Below are 27,141 nucleotides of genomic sequence, written 5' to 3' on the forward strand. Positions count from 1 at the left end.
AGAAGTACTCCAAAGTAGCTGCTCGTGCTTTCTGCACATGGCTGTCCTACTTATCCCATGCTTTCCTCAGGGGAAACTCCTGCACCACAACCAATCTGAAAGAAGCATACTCTGAATGCCACCTGTCAGTCTATCGCCATGTCTCAGGACTTCAAAAGCGGGAGAATAAGAAAAAGGAAAGCGCGACAAGCCTAATTAAAGCAGTGCATTCTTTGCAAGGGTAGAGCGAAAAATCTCTGCGCTGCCCCTTTACCCTTTAAGGGACAAAAGAACAAGTTTACAATGCGAAACACAGGACTGGCACGTTTTGGAGCTCCCCGTGCACGGGGCGGAAGGATATGTGGCTACGGCAACGCAGCGCGCTCGTCACGGCCGGCGCTCAAGGCCTGAGTCGAGCTGGACAGCTTGTGCTCCTCGGCTGGACATGGAAGGGGGCAAGCGGGGTAAGCGAGCCGCGCGCCGCCTGGAGGGGCCACGTCCTCCGCCCTTTTCACAGTGCTTGGTCTGGGAGCCCCCGGTGTCGCCGTGGGTGGGCCTGTTGGGGTGCTGGGAGCCGGGCTCTCTCGCCATCTTTAGCACTGAACGCGGAAGGGACAGTTCCTTTATTGGCAAAGGAGACATGAAATCGGGTTTATTATGCTTTATTAACTATTGTGCACCTTCCAGAGAGTTTCGGCTATTGGGCAGTATAGAGGTAAAATAAATATTTTAAGTAGACGACAAGCTTCTCTGTTAGTTTCAAGATAAATATTTTGTGGTCTGAATAAACATTGCAAGTAGATATGCCGGTTAGGACAAAACAATACCCAAAGTGTAAGGGGGATAACTTTGTATTTGGCTGCATTAACGTGCTAGAGGGCTTGATTTTCTTTTCATGGTCCACGCAACAAATGATGTACTCTTGTAACGTAGGATAACAACTACTTCCTCTAAGGCTGTTTATTCCATTTATTTTCCCTTAAGTATTTCTGAATTAAGCACGCCCGCCGCTTGCACATTCCTGCTTACATTTTGTTCTCTATACTTCTGATATAAAATTTTGATTCCCTGTGTTTGAACTTTTGTAACTTTACCGAGGCCTCAACCCGGAGAGCGGCTTTAACTGGATCCAGTCTGCAGAACAGCCGAAAGACTCCTGAATTTATAAACCTTCTGTCAGTGATAGACAGAAATTAAATATTTTTGTGTGTAAGACAGTGATAGGCATCTGTCTTGCTGCTCCATTGTTAAGTTTGGAGTGTGGTACGACAGCATAGGCTCACGATGGGCAAAAGGAAAGATCAAAGTGTAGATGGTGAGAGATCAAGATGGATGATGGATTTGCTCTTAAAGGTATGAAAGCATTTGAATTGTTAGTAAGAATGCTGATTTCTTTTGAAAGAGTGGGCTGCTCTGTATTGTGTGAACGCTTCAGTAAAGAGCTTTTCTGGTAGATCTTGCTGGTAGGGGTCCCTCCCCCCCTCTCCCCCGCTTGTGGTTAGGGGATTAGGGATTAAAATCGCAGACACTTTCATAAGCTGAGAGTGGACATGATTACCAGTTCTGAAATAACTGCCCCTGTTATTACTGTTTTGCTGCTTGATGGAGTTCTGCTTTATTTTATGACATGACTGTGCTTCACTTACACAACATTAATAAATGTGGTGTAATAAACTATTCTTAAATTCTCTTGGAAAAACATGTTCTCACACTAATGTTCTCAATGTAGGGTTTGGAGATGAAAATATATTGGATTACTTTCTGAATGCCAAGCAAATTAAGACAAGAGATGGAGCTGAAATCATCTGGTATCATAGAGCAAATAATAAGTTACAAATGAAAGAGGCAATACAAAGTCAGTATCTACTAGAAAACATTTGAATGTATATTAATGCTTAATGGAGAATTTTATAAAGTTTCAATATTAATTTTATAATATAACATGGAAACACTTTTTGAGCAATAAACTTCAACAACATTGTCTCTGATTTGTGGAAAGAAAAGAATATGTTTTTTATTTTTAAAAAATAATAATCAAGTCATAGAGATACTCCATTCCCTGGTAGCCGTGGCATGCTGGTAGACAAAATACAAGAAGCACCATGTGCTTGGAACTATTTCCCAAAGCTTCCTATTGTAGCATCATTCATTTACATTTATCATAGAGACTTCTGCTGTGTCCTTCAAACAATTTCCCTGGGTGGGAAATACAGGCAACACCATTGCATGTCCTGATCGAAACCCTCTTATCATAGGCTAAAGGGGCTTTTGGCAGGCTTGCATCAGCTCTTCCACTATTAGCTTTTCAGCTGCAGAGCTTGCCAAGCTGCAGTGGGGCTTTTACAGAGCCCCTTCCCCATGATGGAGTTTCTTTCTGCCAGTGGGGACCAGTAGGGGGCACCTCTTCCTAATTCTTACCCCTTGCACTGAGCCTCTTTTGGGTGTTGGGCTTCCTCTGTTAGCTAGTTGCTCTTAATTGTCACTGAAACCAATGCAGCCAACAATTTAAAAAAAAAATCCATGAGATCTAAATGTGATAAACTTAGTCTGGATCCAGAATGCTTTTATTTGTTTTTCCTTATGCTGAAATAGTAAAAATCTGTGGCAATGCAAAAAACACCCAGTTAAGTAAACGTTTTCATATGCTTAATATTTATTCATAAGTATGGATTCAAGTTTCCAAATGCTGAGTATAAAGCTATCTAGAACATCATCTGAGCAAATAGTGTTTAATCTGAGAGGCAACAGCATGCATTTGATTCCCATTTATTTTGGTGTGACCTGTGCAAGAGACAGTCATAGCAGACTATAACGTAACGTAAATTGCTGTGCTGTTCCCAAATTAGACTGCCTAAATCCCACTGAAACTAATAGAATGAAAGCACCATAGCTACATGTAAGACTGTTGCTGTAGCATTTTATTCGTAGAATGTTTTTGCTGCATAAAACTGAATAGCCCTGATCCATTTCCACTTGTGCATAAATCCAGCCCAATATTCACATAATGCCAATCAGCTCTTTGATTGGAAAAGACACTAAAACCTGTCCCTAACTGCTGTTGGCTGGAGCTATACATATATGGCCTTAGCTAGTAATCAGACTGGTGAGTTGCACAAACATCCCCTGTCTGCAGGTGTGATTTCTCTCCCTGCTGGAGACATGCAAGCAGAAGCTTGCTTTCATATACACATGGCCTTAATTAGGTCAGGATAAATGGTTTCAAATGTTTAAGTATTTATTTCTTGTGAAAGATGTTTAATATTTGCATTAATATTTTAAACTAGGTATTCACATTTCAGCAAGCAAATAATGTTAGAAAAAGCAGCTAAATTTATCTAAGTTTAATGCAGTAGACCTGTTTTGTTAAAGGGCAAATTAGTGGTTCCTCGGTGAATTCTATAGCAATCTCTACTGGATTAAACTAGTTCTTCTTTGATATAAATAATAGAAAACTATTTAATTATCCAGAAAAATTTTGGAAATTCCTGTTGCTTTTTATTATTATTTATTCAACTTCAACTTATATTCCACTGTACTGGTCCGAAGACTCTCCAAGTAGATTACAATATTACATAAAATATTTTTTCTGTTTTTGTTTTCTGTGTAAAACAGGTACAGCTCACATGATAGAGGCAGATATTCTTCTTCAAGAAGGGGTAGGAAGAAGTGAACCTGTCATGGCTCATCCACCTGAAACATCTAGTGATAACTCACTACAAGAATGGCTAAATGAGGTTAAAAACACTAACAAGGGCATCAAGCTTGATTTTAAAAGGTATTTGGGAAATCCATATATGGGTTTTATCTGATTAATAAGTATGTACAATTAAATCTGTAATCCTAAGCATGTGTGCAAGGGAATATAGTCTGTTGAACTTGGTGGAACTCCTGAGTAAATGTGTTTAAGATTGCATTGTAAGGGTTGTCTCTGGTATTAATCCCACTCATCCATTGACATGAATGTGTTTAAGTTAGGCTGACATTGGATACTATCCTTAGTTCTGATCTATAGTATTAGAATTATATTGCATTTTATAGCATTTTCATCTTCTTGTGTAGGAAAATGAATACAGTGTCATTAGAAAGTCCTGTAGCAAACTTAATTAGTTAATTAATCAGGGTTAATTTGAGCTTATTTATCAATTATATCAAAATACTATGTCAGGAAATATTTCAGTTGGGAAGTCCCCCCCCACCCCCATGCAGATTACTTTCATGTTTCTTTAATAACAATTCTGCTCATCATTTGATCTGAAGCCTCATTTTTTGTACATGTTTATGTTATTATTTAGTTATCTAGTTTCCTATTTAATTATTCAGTTATTTCACTTGTCTGTTGCAATTACAGTGCAGAAGGTGGCGTAGGGTGCAATCCAGACTGAATGTTCATAATTCCCAGAACCCAGGATTACAGTCCTCCTGTGCAGGGCGGAAGAAGTAAGGAGCTGAAAGTAGCCTCCATGCTTCTTCCACCCTGCAAAACCAGTAGATGATCATTCTCACAGCTTGGAATGTGAAGGCAGGAAGCTGGTGCCACCAGGATGCTTTGTGAACTGCTGACACCCATCTCCTACCCTCTGCTCTCTATGCACCCATCTCCAAGGATCCTGTTGTGACCATGGAGACAGGGCAGGTGCTGTTCTTTCCATGGCAGCTGAGGGCAGGGGCATTGCCTCAGCATTAAAGTTACAAATTTAATAAATAATTTCAGTGAAACCATTCAGCAAAGACACTTGCAGATGTAATATATAACTTTACTAACAAAAGATGCAGTTGTAACAGATATTAAAAGACAGCAGAAACCATAGAGCTTTACAGTACAATTAATGGGTTTTTTTGACATGTATATATTACTTCAAGATCTTCTACAGCTTATTAATAATTTTAAATATAGTCAGTAGTATATAAGCTTATAAAACTAAATAAATAAATTTTCAGTCTGTACAACATCACTATTAATTTTCTAAACTGGAAGTTCATGGCTTTGAGGATCTTAAAAAGAGAAAAGAGCATTCTTTGAATTGATCCTAAGATGTATTGTAGTATTAAAATGTACTGCATATTTCTCCCCTACATAAACAATAATGCATTGTCCTGTGTTTATAGCTTAGCAGCAGTGAATCCCTCAATAAAGCTTCTTGGAGATCTAAAACTGAGGCAGCCCATTTGGTTGAATGCAGATATTCTTCCTGGCCCAAATGGAAGTAACTGTGTAGTAGATGCAAAGGGGTTCCTAGACACAGTAACATCATTTTTCCCAGCTGTGACTTTATCACTGGGATGGACAACTGATTGGATTAATCTCAAATGCAATAAAGGTAAGAATGGTCTGTAAAATCTTGGATGTAGCTGCAGATCATATGCATTGCCAGAAAGGAGTAGGTCAGGAAAACCACAGAGACAGCTTACCTGTCTCTTTAGGAGATGAGTTCTTTTGCTTATTTCAGGAACCACTAGTACCTGCTACACATTCATCTACCTACTATTGCCCAGATACAATGCAATACCATTACCATTTTTGTTCTAGGAGACAATGCCCATTAGTTATTTAAATGTTTCCTTTATAAAATGTAATGAATGTTTCCTTGGGCTTGGTCATTTCAGACCGTCTTATGTTCTTAAATAAAAAGAAGCTACAGACTACAAGAGATGCCATTGAGGATGTGGATTCAGTCTTTGAAAGTTGTACTGTTCATTCTTTTTTGTAGGCTATAGTTCAGCAATGGTGCAGGAGATGGCAGCAATATGTAGCAATCTAGTACAGCCAATAACATTTCCTGTAAGAGCCGCTTTGGTGCGCCAGTCCATATCTGAACTTACGTGGTTATTACAGCAATCAGACAGGTATGAGTAATGCCAATTAGTTATTTGTTTTAGTAATGTATTCTTTCAGTCATTTAAAGCTATTTCATTTTCTGTGCAAATGAAACAAATCATACTTTAAAAGTTTTCGAAAAGTTTGCCTGTAATTATTCATGTTAGTTCACTGTTACATTATGTAGTAACATAAAGGAGGATATAATATTGGTTATTTTCATGAAAAATATGACCCAAGGTTCAGTACTTCCTGCTCTAAATGCACACTGACTTTCCATGCTAGGATGAGAAACTGATGTGTTCACTGACCGTTGTGCAAGACAGTGAGGAGTCTCTACATGAAGATGGGCAACTTGTAGGCTAAAGCATTGAGAGGGCTGTGACCCCCATCAGCCCTAGCCAGCTGTAGGCCAAAACGTCTGGATAGCCCCAGGTTTCCCTCTACTGGGGGAAAACAAACACAAAGCTTAACATTAAGTAATCAGTTCAGTATTATTGATGCTAATAGAAATTGAGCAAAGTAAAAAAACTTATACATACTTTAGGAATATAATAATATTTGGCTTTTAGGTAGTGCTTATAATCTGGATTTGTTAACTTTCATTAGGCCAGAATTGCCCACTTCAGATCTAACAACCAACTCTAATCTCATGCAGACATTGGAAGAATGCATGGGGCATAAAGCACTAGAGGTGAGAGCTTCACCTGGTGCTGGCGCTATATTCTTTTCATCGTCGGGCGAAAGCCTTTTTGTTTTCCTATCGTTTTAATGTTTTTTAATGTTGTAAGCCACCCCAAGGCTTTGGCGAATGGGGCAGCATAAAAATGTTTTAATAAATAAATTTATTTATAAATAAATAAATAAATAATGTTTAGATGATTTTAACTGGGCTTTTATTATCTTAAGTCGTTGGATACTGTACTGCTTTGTTTTCTCTTACTCGTTTTCACTGTAAGCTCTCCCAAGATGGTAGTGGTGGGTGGGTTAGAAAAGCTTTTAATAAATAATAAATAAAGGCGTGGGGGCATACAAGCCAGCGTTGCCTTTGACATCTTGTCTCTGTTCCCCACACTGCTGACCTTCTGCACAGCTCCCAGTCACTGGGATGATGTCAAGTACATTCAGCTCATTCTACTTAGAATCTGCCTTCAAACCTTAAGTGGAACACAGGAAGACTGGTATTAGAGCCCCATACTTGCAAGAGGTTTCTGGATGAACAGAAGCCGGGAACAAAGCTCCACAATCCATGCATGAGGCTGGGGATGAGGGAAGAGCACTGGGCCTTGGCAAACATTCTTGGCTTCATAAATTATGAGCCATGCCTTATGAAGCTGGGAAGCCAGCCACTGCATTTAAAGAAGCTTCATAGCTCTTTTTTACAGATAATTGAATTACACAGCTGATAATATGACTATCAAAAATAAGTAGGTTGCATGTCATGACTGTCATAGAGTAGCTTTTATTTTGTAGAACCATTTTTATCATGTGAATCTGAGTTATACCAATCTTATACCAATGTCAACCTGCATTTTATTTGCTTAGTTTGTTTCAGTTGTTTGACATTTAATGTAAAATAAATCTATTCTGGTTACTCTTATTCCAGATACACTCTGACCATTTGGACAGGAAAATATGATGAATATTCTGTAGAAGATCTACTCTACATCAGAGACAGCTTTGATAAAAATAGAGTATTTTATGATCTCTTAGAACCGCAAAATTCTGAATTCAGAAAAGCCATAGGAATGCACATCACAGCATAAAGAAAACTGACTGTTCAAATGATACCTTGTGGTATCATATCATTGACTGTGGAAAATGCAGTGGCTTGGATTCTAACTTTTATATTATGATTGGAGCAAATTACATGGAATGAGGCTTTGTATCTCCCCTTTCCCTCTGAGACATCTCTCTTCTTCAACTCTGCTTTTGTGGATTGGTAGATCTTCGGGAAAAGTGTGGAATGTTTTGTGAGGAGTCATAGATGGAGGGAAATTTGTGGGGAAATTATCCCTCCCCCATGAATGCTGTAGTAATGTAGGATCCAAGCTCCTTTTTTAAAATCAAAGATTAAACCAAAATAGAATTATTGCAGTTCTTATGTCTTTCAGGACATTATCTCTGTACAAGGTTGGAGTTCTCAAATTGAGAAAAAGGTCTTCCAGAAATTCTGTTTACTCTGGAGGTCACCAGCTTCGGCACTGACAAAGTGGAGCTGTCCCTTTTCTGTGGCTGCTCTGCAATCAGACTCACTTTGTTGTCAGGCAGTAGGTGGTTCCATGGTGTCACTATGTACAGACATCTTAATGGTTGACTTGAGAGAATGATTCTGCCAAGCATTCATGATATAACTGAGGTTTATTAACGGCACCAACATCATTTTGATTCATGATGAGAAATTAAATGTTGACTAATCTTTCCCCTCCCCCTGCCCCAGAGTAGTTTTCTAAATAATACAGTGCTGGTTCCCAGTGGGCATATACAGTACCTTGTACTGGAAATCCATTAACAGCTATACTTATATCTATGCTCTCATAAACATGGAACATGGTATGTGACCAACTGCCTAAAGTCAAACTCTGTGAAATAGCTAGGATGACCCTCATCCTTCAGCCATGATCGCACCCTGAAGGACTTGGAGCAGGCATTCTTGATTCTGTAATAGTCACTCAGAGCACTGAAAATGAGCGACTAAGATGGGCAAGTCCAGAAAAGAGTTACTATAGCCTAGGCTTATTTCATACATGAAATTACTTGAGGTGGTGGTGAGTTTGAAGTGATGAAAGAGATTTATACCTTACCTATGAAAAGTCATGCAACAGTAAACAAGCTAGTTTTTAAAGTACAGCAGGCTTATTTATCACTATACTTGTAAGGTGCCTGTGGGAAAAACTGCATGCCCTGTTCTCAAATACCATTTTTCCTTCCTTGCTTTGCTCTTTTGTTGTCTGTGCTATCTATATTTTCTGTCACTGTGGCTTATCACATTGCTCCCACTGCTTTATTTGGCCTCCTGCCTTCCGTGCTACATCTGTGCACAGTGAACTGTCCAACTTAATATTGGGCCTTTGACGTTAATAAGGCCCGATTGCTACAAAGGACCGGTGTGACCTGAAACAAAATGTTGCTGTATGGAATGCTCTTGCTCAAAGGTCTAGCCAGCCAGTCATACCCATTTCCGGATACTCTGTTCCCCTGCCTCCCAATTTCTTCCCTTCTCCCACCTCTTCCTGCAGTCAGTCAGCATTCTTTGCCCACTGAGCTTGCTCGGTCCTCACTGATTTGCTCTGTGGATTTCTCAAACCTGCCAATTCCTACCTTTTGTCTGTAGCTTATGCGAATTTGGCTATAGGATGAATGAGTTTGCTGTTAAGATTAGGATATAATGGCACTAAGAATGAGGTTTTCAGAGGCCTGCTTTGGGTTCTGATTCACGGGCTAACATATAGCACTGAGCTACCTTGGGCAGTCGGGCAGTACTGTTTTTGAGTTGGTGCCACAGCTCTAGAATTCTCTCATGCTTCTTATTCCCCTGCCTTCAACCAGCCTTCCTTCTGTGAATAGAAAGGCTACAGTCAAGTGGTGGCCCCTGTTCATGACAAGGGATGGGGAAGCCGCTTTTATGAATTGTCCCTACAGGCTCCTGTAGAATTTCCAAACAGCTCCATTAGTTCATCATCATCTTTTAGAAAAGATTTTCACGGGGGGAATGTGAAATATTGCTTTGTAACTTCAACTCACAGAATCATTTGATCCAGCCTCTTTTTGCACTCCTCTTGTGTGTACACCAGTCTGCCCCATCCTGATGTTCTTCCTATATTTGGGAGTTCAACTTCCATCATCCCCACTAGTATGGCCAATGGTCAGTTGTAGTGCAAAACTCCTATAGGACACCAGGTTGGGAAAGACATTACAATACAGAGATTAGATAGTTTCCGGAGTCCTAGCATTCTTCTCATTCTATGCTTAAGTATTTTAGTTAATAGCATTTGAAGACTATTTTATGGAAGTGTACAGTCCCTGTTTGTTATGTTACCCTGTATTATTATGGAAAAAACAGGGTAGGGGAAAAGCAAGCTTGAACTGATGCCAATAACCTTTTTTTTTTTTTTTTTAAAGGAAACAGTGACTAATTTTCTGAATACACCAGCTCTTGCCCTCTCTGCGTCCTACTGTGCTGCTTTAGTAGATGGAGATGGATCTGTTTTTCCCTCCTCATGGTGCAAGAATCTTAATTTCTGCACCATAGAGTTAATGTAATTTCTTTATTGATTTTATGTTTCTAGCTTTGTCTGATTAGAACAACTAATCACATTTATACCAAATGAACAACACTTTTGAACAGGACAAGTAAAAGGAAGCACTTTGACACACAACATATAAATTAAGAGATTTGCTAAAACTAATGTGATGGCCATCAGTTTGGCTATCTTTAAGAGAGGGTTAGAAAAGAGAGGGATAAATCAATCAGTGGCTACTGGTCATAATGGCTTTATATTACCTCCGGGATTGGACACCGTGTCCCCCTGAATATGAATTGCTGGGGTGCTGGTCTCTTTCTGGCCTGATGGTTGGCTTCCTGTAGGCAGCCGGTGAGCCCCTGTATGAGGCGAATGCTGGAGTAGAGGCCTTTAATCAAACTATGTTCTTGTTAAGGTCTCATGAAGAATCACTTCTCAAAAGCTCCTGAAAATAAGCATGCTTTTGTTTCTTAAACACCTTTGGTTCTGATACGTCCACTGTAGAGAACAGGACATGATGGAGGGCTTTTACTGATGAAATCGCCATAAGCTGGAGATAACTTGATGACACATAACAATAACAACAATTTTAGCAAGTAGAATTATTTGCATCTCACTGTGTTTCACAGCCTGTGATGTTTCACTTGAGAGGAATGAAACTCAAGAGGAATATTACATTGCAAAGCTGAAAGGTAAAACAAATAGTTTTAATTTCAGCAAAATATTAACATGGATAAAATGAAACATCTACAAAGGGTAATGTATTTTGGAATTCTGAGCAGGCATATTGACTCTTTAGCTACCTGTAACAGTTTGTTAATATTAGAGTGTAATTAGTCTTGGAGTGGAACTACAGCATTATAGTTTGTTTCTGCAAATTAATTTTGCAGCAAAAGGAAATACCACTTCTCTTCTTAAACATCTGTTTCCTTTTAGCATTCAACATTCAGGTCCAAGCTTTTTGTATATTGACAGAAGACACATCCAATATCGTGAGTCTTTTTCTATCTATTTTCCATGTAGTGATAATTATAAAGCCTTTTGTTAAAATTTGAATAATTTTTTTCTATACTTCCTGTAAGACCTATGTTATCTCCCATACAAAGCTGTGCCGTGTTTGGAAACTGAAAAATTTTATCCTTATAGATACAGGTTATCTCTTTCATATTACCAATGCCTGTGTGCACTAGAGAATACATAAAGGAAACCTTAATGGTTCTAAAATGATTTGTTGTTACATGATCTCTTTCTTCAGCCATAATAAAGCTGCTTCTGAAATTACCAGTGTGACTCTGATAGAATTTGTCTGATACAAGATATTGTTAAGACAGCTACTTACCTCTGTATACAGACAAGATTGCCTGAATGTAATAACTTCATTAATATTTGAAACAAAATTATACAGATTACTTGAGGGAGTGGGATGTTGTGTTTGATCTGTTACCTTGAAAAGCTAACTGCAGCTTTTCTATATAGTGTAGCAAGGTTTCACGTAAGATAGTTTCAAATAAGGTAGTTAAAAACTAAAACAGAATTCTATGACAATTTTAAAGACTAATAAATATATTATGGAATAATATTTGTGAATCAGAATCGACTTATGAGCCATCTGATGAAGTGGATTCTGATTCACAAAAGGTTATGCCCACAACAATTGTGCTAGTTTTAAGGTGCCATAATACTCCATTATTTTTCCTGCAATAAACTAACACAGCTACTATCACTTTCTGACTACTAAACTATATCATACGTTTGTAGAATATTGCCTCCTAAAAAAATTCTCTCTAGTGCATTAATTAGAATTAGGAGGACGTGCGTAACAAAATCTTGCTTTTATGGAACAGAATACTTTAAACAGCTAAGAAAGTTGGAGGACGTAAGACCAGTGTAAGAAATTGGCAGACTCTGCAGTGTTTGAAGTACATACATGTGGAAATCCCTTGTTCAAATCTTCAATCTTTATAACGCTGTTGGACTTTGCATACATGAACAGGGATGTTGGTATAGCAGCATCTATCAGAAATCTGCACATTTCCTTTACCATCTTTTGTCATTCTGATTTGTCTTCATTAAGATGGTGTCAGAAAAGACTGCAATTCCTGCCAGATAAATGTCATGCCTGTATCATCAGAAATTGTTGCTGAACTTGTCATACTATCCCCTACCACTTATGTACATGTGGAGGTTTAATTCTGAGTCACTACTACGTCTGTTTGGCCTCAGGGGCACAAATCAACACAGCAAAATTCAGTAAGAATAACCGTGTTAAGTTTTGATTGTATGTTACCAGCATTCATTGACCATGACCAGCTCCCTAAATAACACCCACACTTGGAAGTAACAACAGATTGCCATTTCTTGATCTCTCTTGTAGAGATTAGACTACATTTAGAATTTTTTGAGATGAGTATGGAAATTTTGTGCAATATGGAAAAGAAAATCAAAAGGATTTTCATTTTGAAAAACTATGGTTGCCTTGAGTCAAGACGCTATTAGGGAGAAGAAAACTTCCTTTAAAAAATGGAAGTCCTGCCCAAATGAAAAGAACAGACAGGACCACAAGCTTGCAAAACGGAAATGCAAATGACCATGTGAAAAGTAAAGAAACAGTTTGAGTAATGCATTGCTAATAATAGGACTAACAATAAAGAACTCTTTAAATGTATCGAAAGAAAGCAACTAAGGAAGTTGTTTTATTGGATGATAATGGAATTAAAGGAGCACTTAGGGGGAGAAGAGATTGCCAAAATATTTAACATGTCTTTAACATTAGCCCTTGTACCAGAGGATTGGAGAATGGCCAATGTAATACCCAAAAGTCTTAGAAAAATGCAAGTAAGGGGAGATATTTAAAGATGATTAAAATAATGGTGTGGAGAAAGTAGAGAGGGGGACATTTTTCTCCCTCTCCCAGAACACTTGAACCCAGGGTCATCCCATGAAGCCAATTGGTGGAAGGTTTAGGACAAACATTCTTCATACAATGTGTAAAATACTGAATTCACTGCTACAGGAAGTGGTGATAAATGCCATTCTGCATGGATTGAAAAAGGGATTGGACGGATCCATGAGGTGGCAGCTATCAGTGGCTACTGGCTGGCTTGTGCTGTCTCTTCCTCCAGAGATGGCATGCCTGTTGAGGAGCTTCGGCTGGAGAAGGTCTTGCACCCATCATGCTTGAGGGATCCTGTGGGCAGCTGGTTTGCCACTGTGTGTACAGATGGACCTTTGGTCTGATCCAGCATGGTTTACATTGCATCATGCATGGAGCATATTAAATGACTATGGAATGAATTATTTATAGGCACATAAATCAGAGCAGTAATACACCAGGATGAACAGTCAGGGTAACTGGAATTAATGGGTGTTGGGCACCACTTCGCAGTGACTAAAATTATTAAAGAAAGGGTGGGTAACCTCAGGTCTAGGTTCCCCAGATGCCCACATCTGTTTCCTTGGCTCTACTGCCATTGCACTCCCACTGTATTTGGCTATTTCTAAGCTTTTATGTAGTTTTTTCCTCATTCCAAAAGGTTGAAATTACTCTTCTAAGACTTACTGGGAGCAAAACCTTGCTATACTGGCATTGTATTTTTGGCCCAACACCCTTTAGCCTCTAGCCCAAACCACCACTGTGGTATAGCTGCTTTCCTTAAGTTTCTCCAAAACTGAATTCAGTCCTTGAGCTGAAAACAGTTCCCCACCAATTTTAAAGCTTGCAACAAGGGTTGTCTTTGATTAGAAATCTAAAATTTGCCCATGAACACTTCCACCGCAATATCCATTCTCTCTGCCCCTGTGTATTTTAATGTTTAAGGTCAGGAAAATGTGGTTGTAGAGTCAGGTAGTTGCAGATTCACCACTGTATTTTTTTAACATAAAACAGTCTACCAAAACATTCCTAACAACATAGAACGAAATACTGCTAATGGTTCAGGGCTTTCATAGAATCATTGTTAACTGTTGGAATGACCAGGAATTCTTGAGAAATTGAAATCTACATTTTTTAAAGAGCCAGACAGTGCCAGTTATCAAGCAGTACAGATATTTTGATGAATGTTTCCTTGCAGGAACTATTCTGATCAGAAAAGTTAATGATAACATTTACAATTAACGGTGCTCTTTTTGCATCCCATAAAACACAAGTAAGTAACAAAGCTGTCTTTCATCACGTGTATGTTGTAAAAAAGCGGCTGCATCAATCCAGGGAGGAGGAATGTTGTCAATGGGGACACGAGGAGTCAGGCACAACTTTGTGGCTGAACGACAATCCAGCAAGTCTATCTCAAGAAGCAGCTTTCTTTCTGCAGATAATATAGATGCAGGTGCTTATGGGTGTGAACATTCCCATCCTTGTCACGATGCTGACAGGGTTTGTATTTTGATGTCGTATCAGCTAGCTACACACAGCTAGAACTGGAACGTGGCCAGGATAACTGTAGTCAAAAGGAAGAGGAAGATGTGGATTTCTATCCATGTTGCACTTGACTTGCAGTGGAGACTCAAAGTGGTTTTTTCTTTTCTCAATTCGAAGGACCGTGGGAGGAACATCTCCACATACTGTCCCTGATAAACATACTGACTGGTTTTGCACATTCACTGTCACAGTGGGTTTTGTCAGTGAGGTTATTTAAACCACAGTAGGTTGCAGAATCTGCTGAGTGACTTTTGAATATTCAGTTTACAACTTGTTATGACATCCAACCCAGTGAAAAAGGATTCTTAACACATCACCCAGACGCGTGGGTTGTTTTAGAGCTGTAGGTGGCTTGTTAACCATCTCACCTTTGCCAGCTCAACATGACAAGCTGGAGTGATGGTTTGACCATTCCATAAAGCAGCCCACCTACACTGCAGCCCACCATGGCTTAAATAGTTGACCATGCAGAACAGCTCTCTATCTTGCATTTCTCCTCTTTGCTCCTTTCTGGCTTGTCTCTGCTGCATCTGATAGTCTGGTAGCAGTTGCCTTTGCATTCTCTAGGAGATTCCTCTCCCCTGCATACCTCAAAAGAAAATGCACATCAGCTTCTCGAAAATCTCATTTACATTTTACACGTATGTTTGTAGGAGAAAAATCACACAGGGAAAAGCCTGTATACAAGCATGTGCAGTTAACAGAAGAGCTCCTAGCCAATGCAGTGGAAACAGAGCAGCTGCTTGAGTCATGAGAGTTTCATCTCACTCCCTTGCTCTTTCTTTCCGCAGCCCCTCTTCAGACTCCTGCATGTTTAACTGAGAGGCTTTAAAGGAAAAAAGAAGGGAAGGCACACTCGTAGCATGAAGAATAGGGCGTACTTCCAGATACATCAAATAGCAAGGACAAAGTGTTTGTGAATCAAAGTGTCCCCAATTAAGATCTTACCTGAAACATTATGGGTGCATATTTAGACAGGGAAAACATCCTACAACTTCCAGCATGACCCAGCCACTACATGCCAGTAGTTCCAGGATTTTCTTCTCTCTAGGCATGCACTGGATTGCAGAAGCTCCCTCCAATCTTCTTTTCTCATGGCAAAGTTTCACCAGCATATGAATATTCCATTATTTACAGAGCAACCTGTGCATGTCTAAGAAATAATTGCCATTGAGCCCAACCATGCTTTCTTCTACATATGTAAGATTGCAGTCCCAACACTTAAAACAAAGTATTGTCACAAATTCCTCAACCTCATGTACGTAAAGTTCTGCAGAAGTTCAAGAATGCTAACAGAGGAAAATATGTTTGAGAATAATGCAAAAACGGTAGAAAGCTAGATTTTAAAAATGTTGTAATTCGACAAAATGGTATTGGCTGTTCTGATCACTTCCATGATATTTTAAAATAAAAAAACATTCTAGATGGAGCAGCATCAAAGTCTTCAGAAAATTATATAGGAATATAACATTTCTTTTGTAAAACTGGAAAAACATGGGTTTTAAGCCAACTTTTCTATTGGTTATCAGTTGGATCTGTAGTTGGTTTAAAATGTTGCTGTATATTCATTTGTTCATACGTTTCCTTTTTTCAAGTTACTAAATCTATGTAATTTTTCCTCAATATTCATTCAGCTCTCCTTAGCTATTTATAACCCTCTAAAAAGATCACTTTGACATAAGGATAATAGACACTATCCCCAATCTAACACAGAATAAGGCATGACTAAGCCTATTGAAGTAAATGGGCTTCAGAACACTGGGTTAGAACACTGGGATTTTGTCATTGTAGAGTCCAATTCTCTAGAGCATTGCACATAACTTAGTCATGTAATAGCTGTTCAGAAATAATCACACACTGTAGATAAGGCACCAATAGACTCATTATCAAAGACTGAACTAATTCCTCCTCAGAAAATTCTACTTTGTATTCTTTGTGCAGAGAATGAAGAATCTTAACCATAGTTTCTTATTGTTATTATGGAATCTATGATGAAGGCAGCAATTTTCCGTAGTATACATAATCTGCAACCAACAAGGACACCATTTTCCCAGCAGCATCTCAACAGAGTTGAATAGTGAGTTGATGAAACTGAACTGCAGCACTACTGCTACCAAGATCCTTGTGCAGCCAACTCTCATGTTCCCAAAGAAAAGTACTGTCCATATATACAAGTTGTTTACCATTGTTGCCTGATATTCAGCTAAACATTCACCAGCTGCTTGATCTGCTCTGTTTGTAGTGACTGCCTCCTTGTCAATAGTGTCTTACTTTTTAAGTCCTTGGGGAAAATGGGTGCAGTTGGGATTAGGGTTTTTTGTCCACAAGAAACCATTGCATTAATCTTGTAAACATCTGGAATTATGGGATGAGGATTTAAAGGGGGGAGGAAACCAGGTCTAGCCAGGGCAGTATGATCGGAACCTCGTCTTTCTAAAATAGTATGATTTCTCCTGCTCAGGAAACTGGGAGGCATATTTTCAGTTAATTCTCTGGAACTTGATGACAATGATGGAGAAGGGGAGAGAAGTTTCTTCTTCCCTAAAAGTAATTTGCTGTCTTCGGTGAGAGGTCTCAAACTTGTGGTTAACTGTGAATCAGAACTGTAGTGATTTGCACCCAGACTTCTCCTCTGAACAATGCTTTCCAGTGTGGAAACAAAGCTCATTTGAGCTGAATCTGGATTTTGCTCAGTGGGAACTTCAGTCTGATTTGTTTCGCCAAACAGTGAATTAGAATTTATCTCATCACATGACATTTTTCTTGAGGCAGTTTGCTCAAAGTTTTTCAGGAAATTAAGAGTATCCTTTATATCAATGCTGTGATGTCTAGTAATAAATCTCTTAGATAAGGCTAGATTATTGAGTTTAAGAAACAATTCTTCCTCTGGAGTTATATCTTGAAGGTCTTCTTGTAAAGACGATATTTTATTCTGATCTAAGACCGAGGTAGAAGGTTTCATCCAAGGTTCAGAATACAGGTGCTGCATTTGAGGTCCCATTTGTGGTTTCCTTAAAGGAGAGTGTGGTTCGGGCACATCTTCCTTTTTTCCAGGGCAATTAGGATCTTTAAAGTTAAACAGAGCCTTTTCTGTTTCTTCTGAGTTTGTTGTTGGAGACAGAGCTGTTTTAACTTCTACTTCTGATGGAGAAGTGCAAGAACTTGGATAATGAGAATCATCCACATCAGGTGGAGGCACATTTAAGTACTGCCTTGTTCTTTGCCTTCCAGATGGAGACCTCTCTTTTGTAATGATGATGACTTCTTTCCCTTTTGCTTTGCAAGCATCTAGAATAACTTTGAGGGTTTCCTTATCCTCTGAGTTTACTGAGTAAACTAGAACTGAATTACCAGAATGGTCTTGCAGACTTACGTCAGCTCCACTTTTAAGCAGTAAAGAAACCACTTCAGGTCCAGCTTTCTGCAAGCATGCATGCATCAAAGCTGTCTTTCCAGTTTTGTCTTGTATGTTTGGATCTGCTTTATTTTCCAGAAGGTATTTCACCATTTTGAGTTTGCTAACACTTTGACGGTCCACATGCTTTGTCTTACAGGCAACCATTAAAGGAGTTTCACCACGGTCATTGCTTTCATTAATATAAGCCCCACCTTCTAATAATAATCTTGTGAGACGTAGTCTTCTTTGATAAACAGCTTTTATCAGAGAGTTTCCCTCAGGTGAAAGCTCAATGGTTTCTTCCATCTTCTCTGTTATTGAACTGAAGAATTCAGCAGTTGAAAATATTGCCTAGTTTGGAGACAGAAAAAAGGATTAACAACCTGATGTATGTTTGCTACTTGGATGTTGAAAAATAAGAGCCTCTATTGTATTTTTTTTAAAAGATACATTTGTTATGTATTTCTCATTCTGATCCAGCAGCACAGACTGTAAATACACATAACAAAGCTCTGCCTCCCAGGAAAAGCTGCTTTGAAAAGTGCATGCTTATCTTCATGAACATTTCCAAGAGTTCTTAACAGTTTGTCAGAAAATACATCACAAATACATGCTTTCTGGGACCAGTATCGCAATCTTGTTGGACTTAGGAAAACCCCCACTGCTTTAGACAGGGTGGTGAGTAGGACGACCACCTTCAGACAATGCAGATAATCTTATACGAATGTGACAGTGTTGATTATCTATAATACAAAACATGCTATACTGAACAAATGCAGCCATTTAAAATTTTCAAATAGAGGCCTGTTTGAAACATTTTTTTTTTGCTGTGATAAATTGAGAGTGAATTTGCCTCTGACAAGTTGGAGCAAAGGATACAAAGATCTCAAAAGAGTATTAAGTGTGTAATTGGACAAATAGGTCAAGCTAAATATGTTATTCAGTGGAAATTGGTCTATCACAACATTTGAGCTTTTTATAACACCTTCTGACAAATCACAAATACTGAGGGAGCTATTGTTTAACAGAAGTACAACCAGAGATGGCTAGGAATACAAACCTGTAGCTGCATGTAAGTTAAGCCAACATTTATCAGTACATAGTATTAAGAATCCTTACACTGTGTGTTGTATATCTACTGCACTGCACAATCTTGTCACTAAGCAACAAGCCCATTCAGATGTATGTTTGTTCTATTTACATGCTGTCAAGTTGTCTCAACCCTATGAATGAATGCCCTCAAAAATGTCCTATGCTTGACATCTCTGCTCAGCACTTTTATACATTTAGTTTTGCAGTTTTGCATTTAATAGCATATGGCACTACCTGTTACATTAAATTCCAAAATGGCAGATGTTCATCAGCGACCAGTCAAGAAAATGAAGTCAGTCACCCACTTCCATTATATATTTTTCAAAGCATGTTCTCAAAGCTTATTTTGTCATCAGAACTGTAACCCTGAACCACTGTTTCATAAGCATATCCCTACTTCCAAAGTACATTAGTGCTTATGTCCACAATTAGTTGACCAACAAGCAGACACAGTAAATTTGAAGACCAGTTTCAAAGTGTGTACCAGTACTGTCCTCACATATGTGATAAGCAGCAGATTGACTGATGGGCTTAGTCCAAATGCTGTTGTGAAACCAAAGCTTGAGTCATCTGCTTACAAGCCAAAGGAGGGTGACACCCCTTTTTAGTCATCATTGGAAAAAATATCATTGACGGAGGCCTCTGGTTTTTAGCTTGAGATAATGAGAACCAAGCAGAAGATCCAACAGCAGGCGGGGGGGGGGGGTGCTTCCAGAGTGTCCCCCAAAGATGCTCCCTTAACTTCACTTGCAATCACAATACTTGTTGGTAGATATTCAATAACTGAGGCCTTTCTCCAACTGCCAACTCTAAGGGAGGCTTGGAGGGAAGCAACAAGAGACATGGCAGCCCCCACACTTGTGTGTGCATCTCGTATCAACCTTGTCAACTTTTCACTGCCAGATTAAGGTGGTCCTTTATGCCATGCTTTTAAAGCAATAAATGGATATTCAAAGGCTTCAGGGAAGTACTAATCCCAGAAGATTTCACAGGGCTATGCTTCATATGCTGTTTTACTTATTTTTTTTCTTACAACTTTCAGAATTCTCCAGCCAGCATGGCTGCTTGGAGAATGCTAGGAATTGCAGGATATTTTTTGTCTAAGCTTGCATATGATTGCCTGCTTGATCTTTAACTCCATTAAATGATGTGAAAGAATCTGTAGGAAGTGAATGCATTACAGCCATTCCTATCCAGCTTCAGTCATCTTATGAAGGGATGTTGCTTTGATATCTCAGCCTTGACAAGGCTAGAATGTTGGTCTGGGTTCTATACTCTTGCAAATGCTGATTTCAGTCAAAATGTGATGAGCTGCTTAATATTTACAATTTTTAAAGGGTTAGCAACTTTACGAGAGAGCCTCAACTATAGGGTGGTAGAAATATGAAATAAATAAATGAAGTTTTTCATTTTTTCTTCATTTTTTGATGCTGTTCTCTTAATTTTTCTTTGCACAGAAGTCTGGGCCTAAGCAGTTTTTGGTATGTTACAGAAAATGCCAGTACTGCAGATATGGATTGAAATAGGACAGAGGAACACCTTGTACAAGTACTAAAACCAAATAAACAAGCAGAGACTGTATGTAATTCTTCTGATGCACTGAGATGTCTCTCAGTGAGTTACCATCAACATTACATTTATACAAAGTTAAGACAACATGCAAATCTGTTGGAAGAAATCTTTCAGCTACCTGCCCCATAGGCTTCATGATGGTAAGAATCTGAAGGCATGTTATTATCCACCAAAAGTATACTATCCTTTTCCACTTAACTGCTTGTAACAATGCACAAAAAGATTTATCTGTCATAGAACAGATGCATGTTGCACTATATTTTACTAGTATGCCAACAGCAGACACAATGCACTATAATTCATAGGTTACCGTCCATTTACATTTAACTGTTTGCAAACTGTTTTAGCTAGTAAGGGTGCATTCTGAAAATTACCATCACTGAATTTCCTAGACGCTACTAGTACAGGGGCAATACCATATCTTTAATTTAAAGATCTGTCCAGCTACTGAACCATTACCATGGTGATGCCTTTATGTTCTTACACATTAAATCCCAATAAATTATTTATAATAATTCAAAATTTTTTAAACATACGATATTCTATTATGACTTTGGCCTAGGTCATACCCAGAATTTGCTTTTTCAGTTGCTTTTTTCCTGTAAATCTTATGATTTTTTTTCAAAATGGGTAGTTATGGAGTTAAGAAGAATATGCTAGATTTAGGACTTTGTTTTGAGGTTTTCCAGTTTTTTTCCTGGTCAATAAGTAGATGGAGGACCATTTAAATGGGGTCAGGGGATAGGTCTCACCTACCACCTCACGAAGGTTTACATCAGGTTTACTGTCATCAATAGTATTGCCACCACACTCCTCATCTTTTTGTTTGCAATGGTAAATCCAGATGACACTTGCCATGGAAAAAGTTGACATTTTCACACAGAGATCACACACCGTTGATTTGTATAGTAAAAGTTGTGAGGATTATACCCTTGCAAGGAGCTAAAGTAGAAGCAATTGATTCCTTCCTCACACAGTGTTTTTGTAGGAGGGAGGAAAAACCCTGTAAAAGTGTGCCATTTCTTTTCATCACAATACGTTTCATCATTAAAAGGGCACTCTCAAACAGAGCTAACAAAGCAAAGTCAACAGCTACTATCCCTACCTTAAAATGTTATTCAGTCAGGTTGTCAGCCAGCCACTGTGGCACAGGGGTTGGAGCACTGGAGTGGGACTCAGGAGTTCCAGATTTCCGTCCCCACTCAGTCATGAAATTCAGTGGATGACTTTGCACCAGTCTGACTCTCAGCCTAACTTACCTCACGGGCTAGTACTATGAAAAGAAAATGTTAAGTAGGGCCATGTAAGCCACCATGGGTTCCTTGGCAGAAAAAGGTGCTATATAAATATAAAAAACTGAATAAATGCCACACTTCTACAAGAAAACAGATCGTAAATGTACAAGCTCTCAATCACATTCTAATAATAAAAAAGAAATTTTGGCATACTCTTGAGCAGCACAAATTGGATAGTTTACAAACACTAATAATATAGAAACAATCATCATTCTTGAGAAGAATGGAGAAAATGGGAAAACACAGTTGAGGAAAAAAAACCTTAGTACTGTGGGTCATGACACTCAGTTTCAGCTTGGCAAGACATCTTGTCTCATCACTAAGCCCACAGCTATAAAAGCAGAAGTGGCTGTACCTTGCCTCTTCTGCTCCACTCCTGTCCTTCTCCTCCCAGGCATCCTTGCCCTTCAATTATTATGTATGAAGCAAAAACAAGTATCTCACTTGTTTCACTGAGCAGCATGAAGTGCAGGCAAACAGATCAGAGTAAGTACTGGCAAATACATACACAAGAAGCCTGCTTAATTGGACTGACGGTCCATCTTGTCCAGCACACTGTTTTATCAATCACCAGATGATAAGAATACAAGGGGAGCCATGCTGGATCAGTCCCAGGGTCCATCTAGTTCAGCATCCTGTTCCTATGTTGGCCAACCAGCTGCTCATGAGAAATTCCCAAGCAGTACATGAATGCAACAGAATGATGCTTCAGGGAAACAAACCAGCAAGGCATGAAATTAGTTTTCTTTTGTTGTTAGTCCCTATACTGAAAAGCATAGCAGCAGCTTGAAAGGGGCCAAGATTTAATCTTTAAAAGAAACATATATAATAAATACTCTAAATAAACTGGCTGAAAATAGGACACTTAAGCTCTGATTGCAGCCAGGGCGTTGTGCCTTTGGTAATCTCAGGTACTTCCTTCTTGTCAATTTCTTCCAAGTCAGAAGAGGTTTGCAGTGTTTGCCCACTCCTTAGTCAATACTGGATGTAGCTGTACAACTCTACCTCTTGAGCATTTAGTGCAGCCATAAACAAGGCACCTGTTTGGAGAAAGTTGCTCTAGGTTTCCGTGATAAAAATTAACACAGAAACATGAATGGCATGGTACAGAATTGTGAAAGCTTAAAGTTTTTTTTTTAATGGACAATGGGAGCAGAGAAATACACAAGATTATAGAAACCAAGCCAAATCTTTTACATTACAGGGAAAACATAGTTATTGTCAGAATGTTAAATCACACTGGTCCATTGATTTCTTGTGGGGATTCTAATATGAATGTGAAGTATCTCTGTCGGGACTTCCTCAGCAGCTTCAGTGAAGCATGCAGCTCTTTCGCATTTGTCCCTCTAAACTGTCTCCTCTATAGGAGTTCCATGTGTGCAGGAGAACCAGGTGCACTTTCGAACATCCATGGAACTCTGGAGTAGTTAGTCATTTGATGTATTTATAAGCCTACCTCCCTTGGAAAAGACAATCTAAAAAGCAGTGGGAAAGATATTTAGTTAAGATTTCATACAGAAGTAAGATTACTTATGGTGGCACCTACCTGGTTATTTTGCCAAACAAAGCATTGTTATGCAAAATGCATCAGTGTATGGTTGGACAGCTATGGAGTACCTGCAAATTGCAAAACATTATGATTTTTCAGGGGAAAATGTGAAGAAAAAATTGACCCAACTTATAGAAATATAAAGGTTGGCTGAATTTCATTCAATTATGTTTATGGTAAAAAAAATACAGCAGAAGCTTCTGAGAATTCTATTTTTCTTTTAACTCTTTTCAAAGATGACTTATTCCATCATACCAAGTAATACATCTGTCTCACCAGAAAGGAAATGCAGCCTAATGCTTAGGATGTAGCTTATTCCTTTGTGAAACTTCATTTTTACACCCATCTATGAGTAAGTGCAAAGGAAATCAGTAGCATTTAACTCCTCTATAGCTTGGGACAATAGACACAGATTGGCATCAGTATGCTTCCATATTAAGAAATGAGCCTCAGCAAACATGCAGCCGGATCATATGCATGTTTACTCAGAAGCATCTCCTGCGATTTCAGTGGACTTTGCTCCCAGGTAACACTCAACTTTTCAGTAAATATTAATCACTATCAGACTGCTGTGCACAACAAGCACACAAGTAAAACCTCGCTGTATAAATCAGTGTTTATTTTATTAACTACATCCGAAGACAAACCTTTCCAGGAATTTTATCAACCCCCACACTCACCACCTGCAGCTGGTTTCAGCGCGACGAAAGGCAACTTTACTCATATCACACAACGGCTTCGTTTCACCCCAATGCCCTCAAAAGTATAGGAGTTAAAACGTTACGATTATCTTAATTCGGATTAACAAACTGCAATTGGTAAAAGCATCAAGTTTTATGTCAATGTGAACATAACTGCGCGCCACTAAAAAGCCAAAACAGCTTCTTAGTTTGAAACGACCTCGTTTGTTTACTATTTTAGGCTACTGGCTATTCTGGGACATACGGGTGCGCATGTAACGTTTCTAACGCGCCTGGAGCGCGCAATTGCTACAAAAGGACCGGAATGCTCTTACAGTTAATAAGCAAACAGTGTCCAAACATGCTACTTGTTGCAGACCCGCAAAACAATTCTATGGTGACTTGGGAGTCAGTCTCGCCGAGTTCAACATGCCGTGCTGTCATATGCATGAGCCTTGTGTGGGAACCGTAGGTTATTTGCAAAGATAACGCCGATTAGTTACAGTCTACGTTCCCTATTTCTTTCGCCCGCCGCCTTTTTGCACGTGTGTGAGAAACCGGACGAAATCGCAAGCAGTAAAAAAACGTGTGCAGAGCCGGAAAACCTCTAGCTCCAGTCGCTGCTGTTTAAAAGCAGACGACTGGTTGTTGGCTGGAAGTGTTGTCCGGGGCACTTGTTTTATTCGGTGCGCCACCGAAGAGCGGCAAAAGCAGACGCCGCTGCCGAAGCCCGCCACGCCTGCCGAAGCGCAGAAAAGGCCACTGCGGCGAGCTAGGGGGCTATCGGCACGCAGGTGGAAAGCCAAGCGTTCCGCCATGCCAAAGGCCGCCCAAAGAGTTTGAAGCCCCATTACTATCCTGCTGCTACCTACCCGAAGAAGCAGCACTCGGGGAACGCCGGGCGGAGAGCGGCTTTCCGCTAGCACGAGGTTCTGCTGCGCAGGAATTCGGCTCGGCTGCTCCTGCGCCTGGCTTCAGAACAGTTGGTAGCGGGAAGCGACGACGGACGAAACGCGTCTCTCTTGCGGGTAGGGAGCGCCCCAGCTCTGGAGCTCTGGCTTCTCCCACCTCTTGGCTCCGCTGCCTCTGCGTTCAGCTACGATGGCGGGGACGCGCCGCCTGCGTTATTTTTCCCTCCGTGCTGCTTTGCATGCGCGTGGAACTAGCCAACTGCAGCCAAAGGTGCGCTTGCTCGCCAGGAGGCGGTAGGCGAGCGGGGGCGCGGGGAGCGCGCGCGCGTTCTCCCACCCCTCTGATCAAGGCTGGCCCAATTATACAGTAGAGTGAGGAGGATGTCTGAAAGCAGCTGAACGTAGGTTTCAGGAATGATCGCTAGATAGTTTGTTTACTTAACAGGGAGAGGTGTGTTGTGTGACTTGCTGCCTCGGATGCCAAAATAGCTGGACCATTTTAAAGGTACCGTGGCCCTTGTGCTGGGGCCAGGCAACATTTGCCCTTTTGTTTTCGGAGGCCAAGTATCTTGGGCTGGCCTTGAAGCCTACACAGAGGTAACTTTTCATCAAATAAGATTTGCCTTAGGTAGTGTTCGAATGCATATGCACCTGTATTTGAAAGCTGTTTGCACTGAATTTGGTGGGACACACTTCCAAGTAAATGTGCACAGGATTTCAGTCTTAGGTTTCCACCTTTTCTCCCTCAAAAACTTTATGAGCTAGGCAGAAGCTGTGTGGAATGCAGAAGTTAAAAATAGGTGCAGGTTTTCTCTGGTACTGAGATGCAGTAGAGTTGTACCTGTTCGATCTTTGCCAATCTATTTCTACTGTCAAAAGATAAAACCCTTTTTAAGAAAAAAATTTCCTTCCTACTTCTGCTTTGGACAACTTGCTTAGAAAGTAAAATCCACATCTGAAAGGATAAAAATAAAAATAGGATTTTCATATGGGCTAGAAGCTGCTGGCATGGTTAAAAGCCTATTGCTGTCTAGTGTTACTTACTAAATCTCAGGCCTGGGGGTTACATTGACCTGGTACACATGATTCGTTCAATTACGTGTGGGCACAGGCAACAGGCAAGCATAATGTCTCAAAGATTCACTTAAGTAGACATTTAGAACTGCACAGCAAAATATACTGATTTGTAACTAAATCACTACAAAATTGATTCTGCTCAGTGGGGCTCTTTGGTTATGTTTTGAATCTGCAGTTTTGAATCCATGCCAAATAAACAGATCTCTTGATAAATAAACATGGAGGTTTGCTGTCCAAAAGCTATAGAGCTTGATTCGCAAGATAACAAAGCTGAGACTTACCTGTTTTGGCCACATCATGCAATCAAGGCCATTAGAAAAATATATAATGCTTGGAATGCTCAGCAGCAAGAGAAAAGCAGGTCGCCAATGAGTGAGGTAGTTAGACTCCATCCAAGAGGATGTGGACAGAGCATAGTTCAGCTGAAAGGTGGCACTAGATCAAGACTTATAGTTGGACATGACTAAAAAGCTGAACAACTACAAAAACTATTGCCAAGCAGCTGTAGTTCCACTTCTTCCATTATATGTAAATTTAAACATCTGTATATACTGCTGGGAAATGCCCTTGGTTGGATATATATGTTGCTTCTTATCAACAGTGCAAAATTGTGGAAGAAGATGTTCATAAGGCATTCAATGTACTACAGGATATAATAGCAAGATAAATAAATGCCAATGACATCTGCAACCAGACTGAGCAAATAGTGGATTCCCTTTCAGATTAATCCAGGTTTTTTCCAGTGGTATAAAACTGGAGGAGGGAGACAGCATTGGTTCTCTCACAGGATGATTGTCTCAGAATATATCCAAAGGGTAGGGATCACTTGCTAAAAAGTGTCCTCATGGCAAAAACACTCTGCCATGTAAAGATAACATGCTTAGCAAAGCTAATACATTCTGCTATACGTGATCATGTAAACACTTTCTTGCACAAGTGCACCCTCTGCTTTCCCTTTTTATTAACTAATTTGAACTAATCCTGACATATACAAGTGAATGAGGTTACTGCAGCAAAGATTCATGATCTGTTTTGCATGCTAAAATGTTCAATGAATGTAGGTAACATAGTGAGAAAAACCCACAATGTAATTTGACAACCATGCCTTAACTC

The 27,141-nt window shown here is 39.6% G+C and overlaps 2 protein-coding genes across 8 annotated transcripts; one reads left to right on the forward strand and one right to left on the reverse strand.

The window, feature by feature from the left end:
- Positions 1–11,319, forward strand: FAM151B (family with sequence similarity 151 member B). 5 transcript variants are annotated; one of them, XM_044446685.1, is made up of 6 exons: positions 2–443; positions 1,078–1,834; positions 3,592–3,754; positions 5,086–5,297; positions 5,688–5,823; positions 7,401–11,319. In XM_044446685.1, the coding sequence occupies exons 2-6, from the start codon at positions 1,639–1,641 to the stop codon at positions 7,558–7,560; spliced, it is 867 nt and encodes a 288-aa protein (XP_044302620.1). In that variant the 5' UTR covers positions 2–443; positions 1,078–1,638; the 3' UTR covers positions 7,561–11,319. The 5 variants fall into 5 exon arrangements, with proteins under 5 accessions (XP_044302623.1, XP_044302620.1, XP_044302622.1 ...); XM_044446687.1 differs by having other exon boundaries at positions 4–443; positions 1,709–1,834; XM_044446686.1 differs by lacking the exon at positions 2–443 and having other exon boundaries at positions 451–1,332; positions 1,709–1,834.
- Positions 11,320–14,028: 2,709 nt separating this feature from the next.
- On the reverse strand, positions 14,029–25,176 carry ANKRD34B (ankyrin repeat domain 34B). 3 transcript variants are annotated; one of them, XR_006416331.1, is made up of 4 exons: positions 24,913–25,176; positions 23,358–23,428; positions 15,404–18,203; positions 14,029–14,474 (listed from the first exon to the last, which is right to left on the reverse strand). XR_006416331.1 is itself a non-coding variant. In XM_044446764.1 (3 exons), exon 3 carries the CDS (start codon positions 18,156–18,158, stop codon positions 16,659–16,661), a length of 1,500 nt encoding a protein of 499 aa, XP_044302699.1. In that variant the 5' UTR covers positions 18,159–18,203; positions 23,358–23,428; positions 24,913–25,176; the 3' UTR covers positions 14,029–16,658. The 3 variants fall into 3 exon arrangements, 2 of the variants coding, with proteins under 2 accessions (XP_044302699.1, XP_044302700.1); XM_044446764.1 differs by having other exon boundaries at positions 14,029–18,203; XM_044446765.1 differs by lacking the exon at positions 23,358–23,428 and having other exon boundaries at positions 14,029–18,203.
- Positions 25,177–27,141: the final 1,965 nt, after the last annotated feature.

Source organism: Varanus komodoensis, unplaced genomic scaffold, assembly GCF_004798865.1.
Source record: "Varanus komodoensis strain SLA01 unplaced genomic scaffold, ASM479886v1 scaffold5, whole genome shotgun sequence".
Classification (NCBI taxonomy): domain Eukaryota; kingdom Metazoa; phylum Chordata; class Lepidosauria; order Squamata; family Varanidae; genus Varanus; species Varanus komodoensis.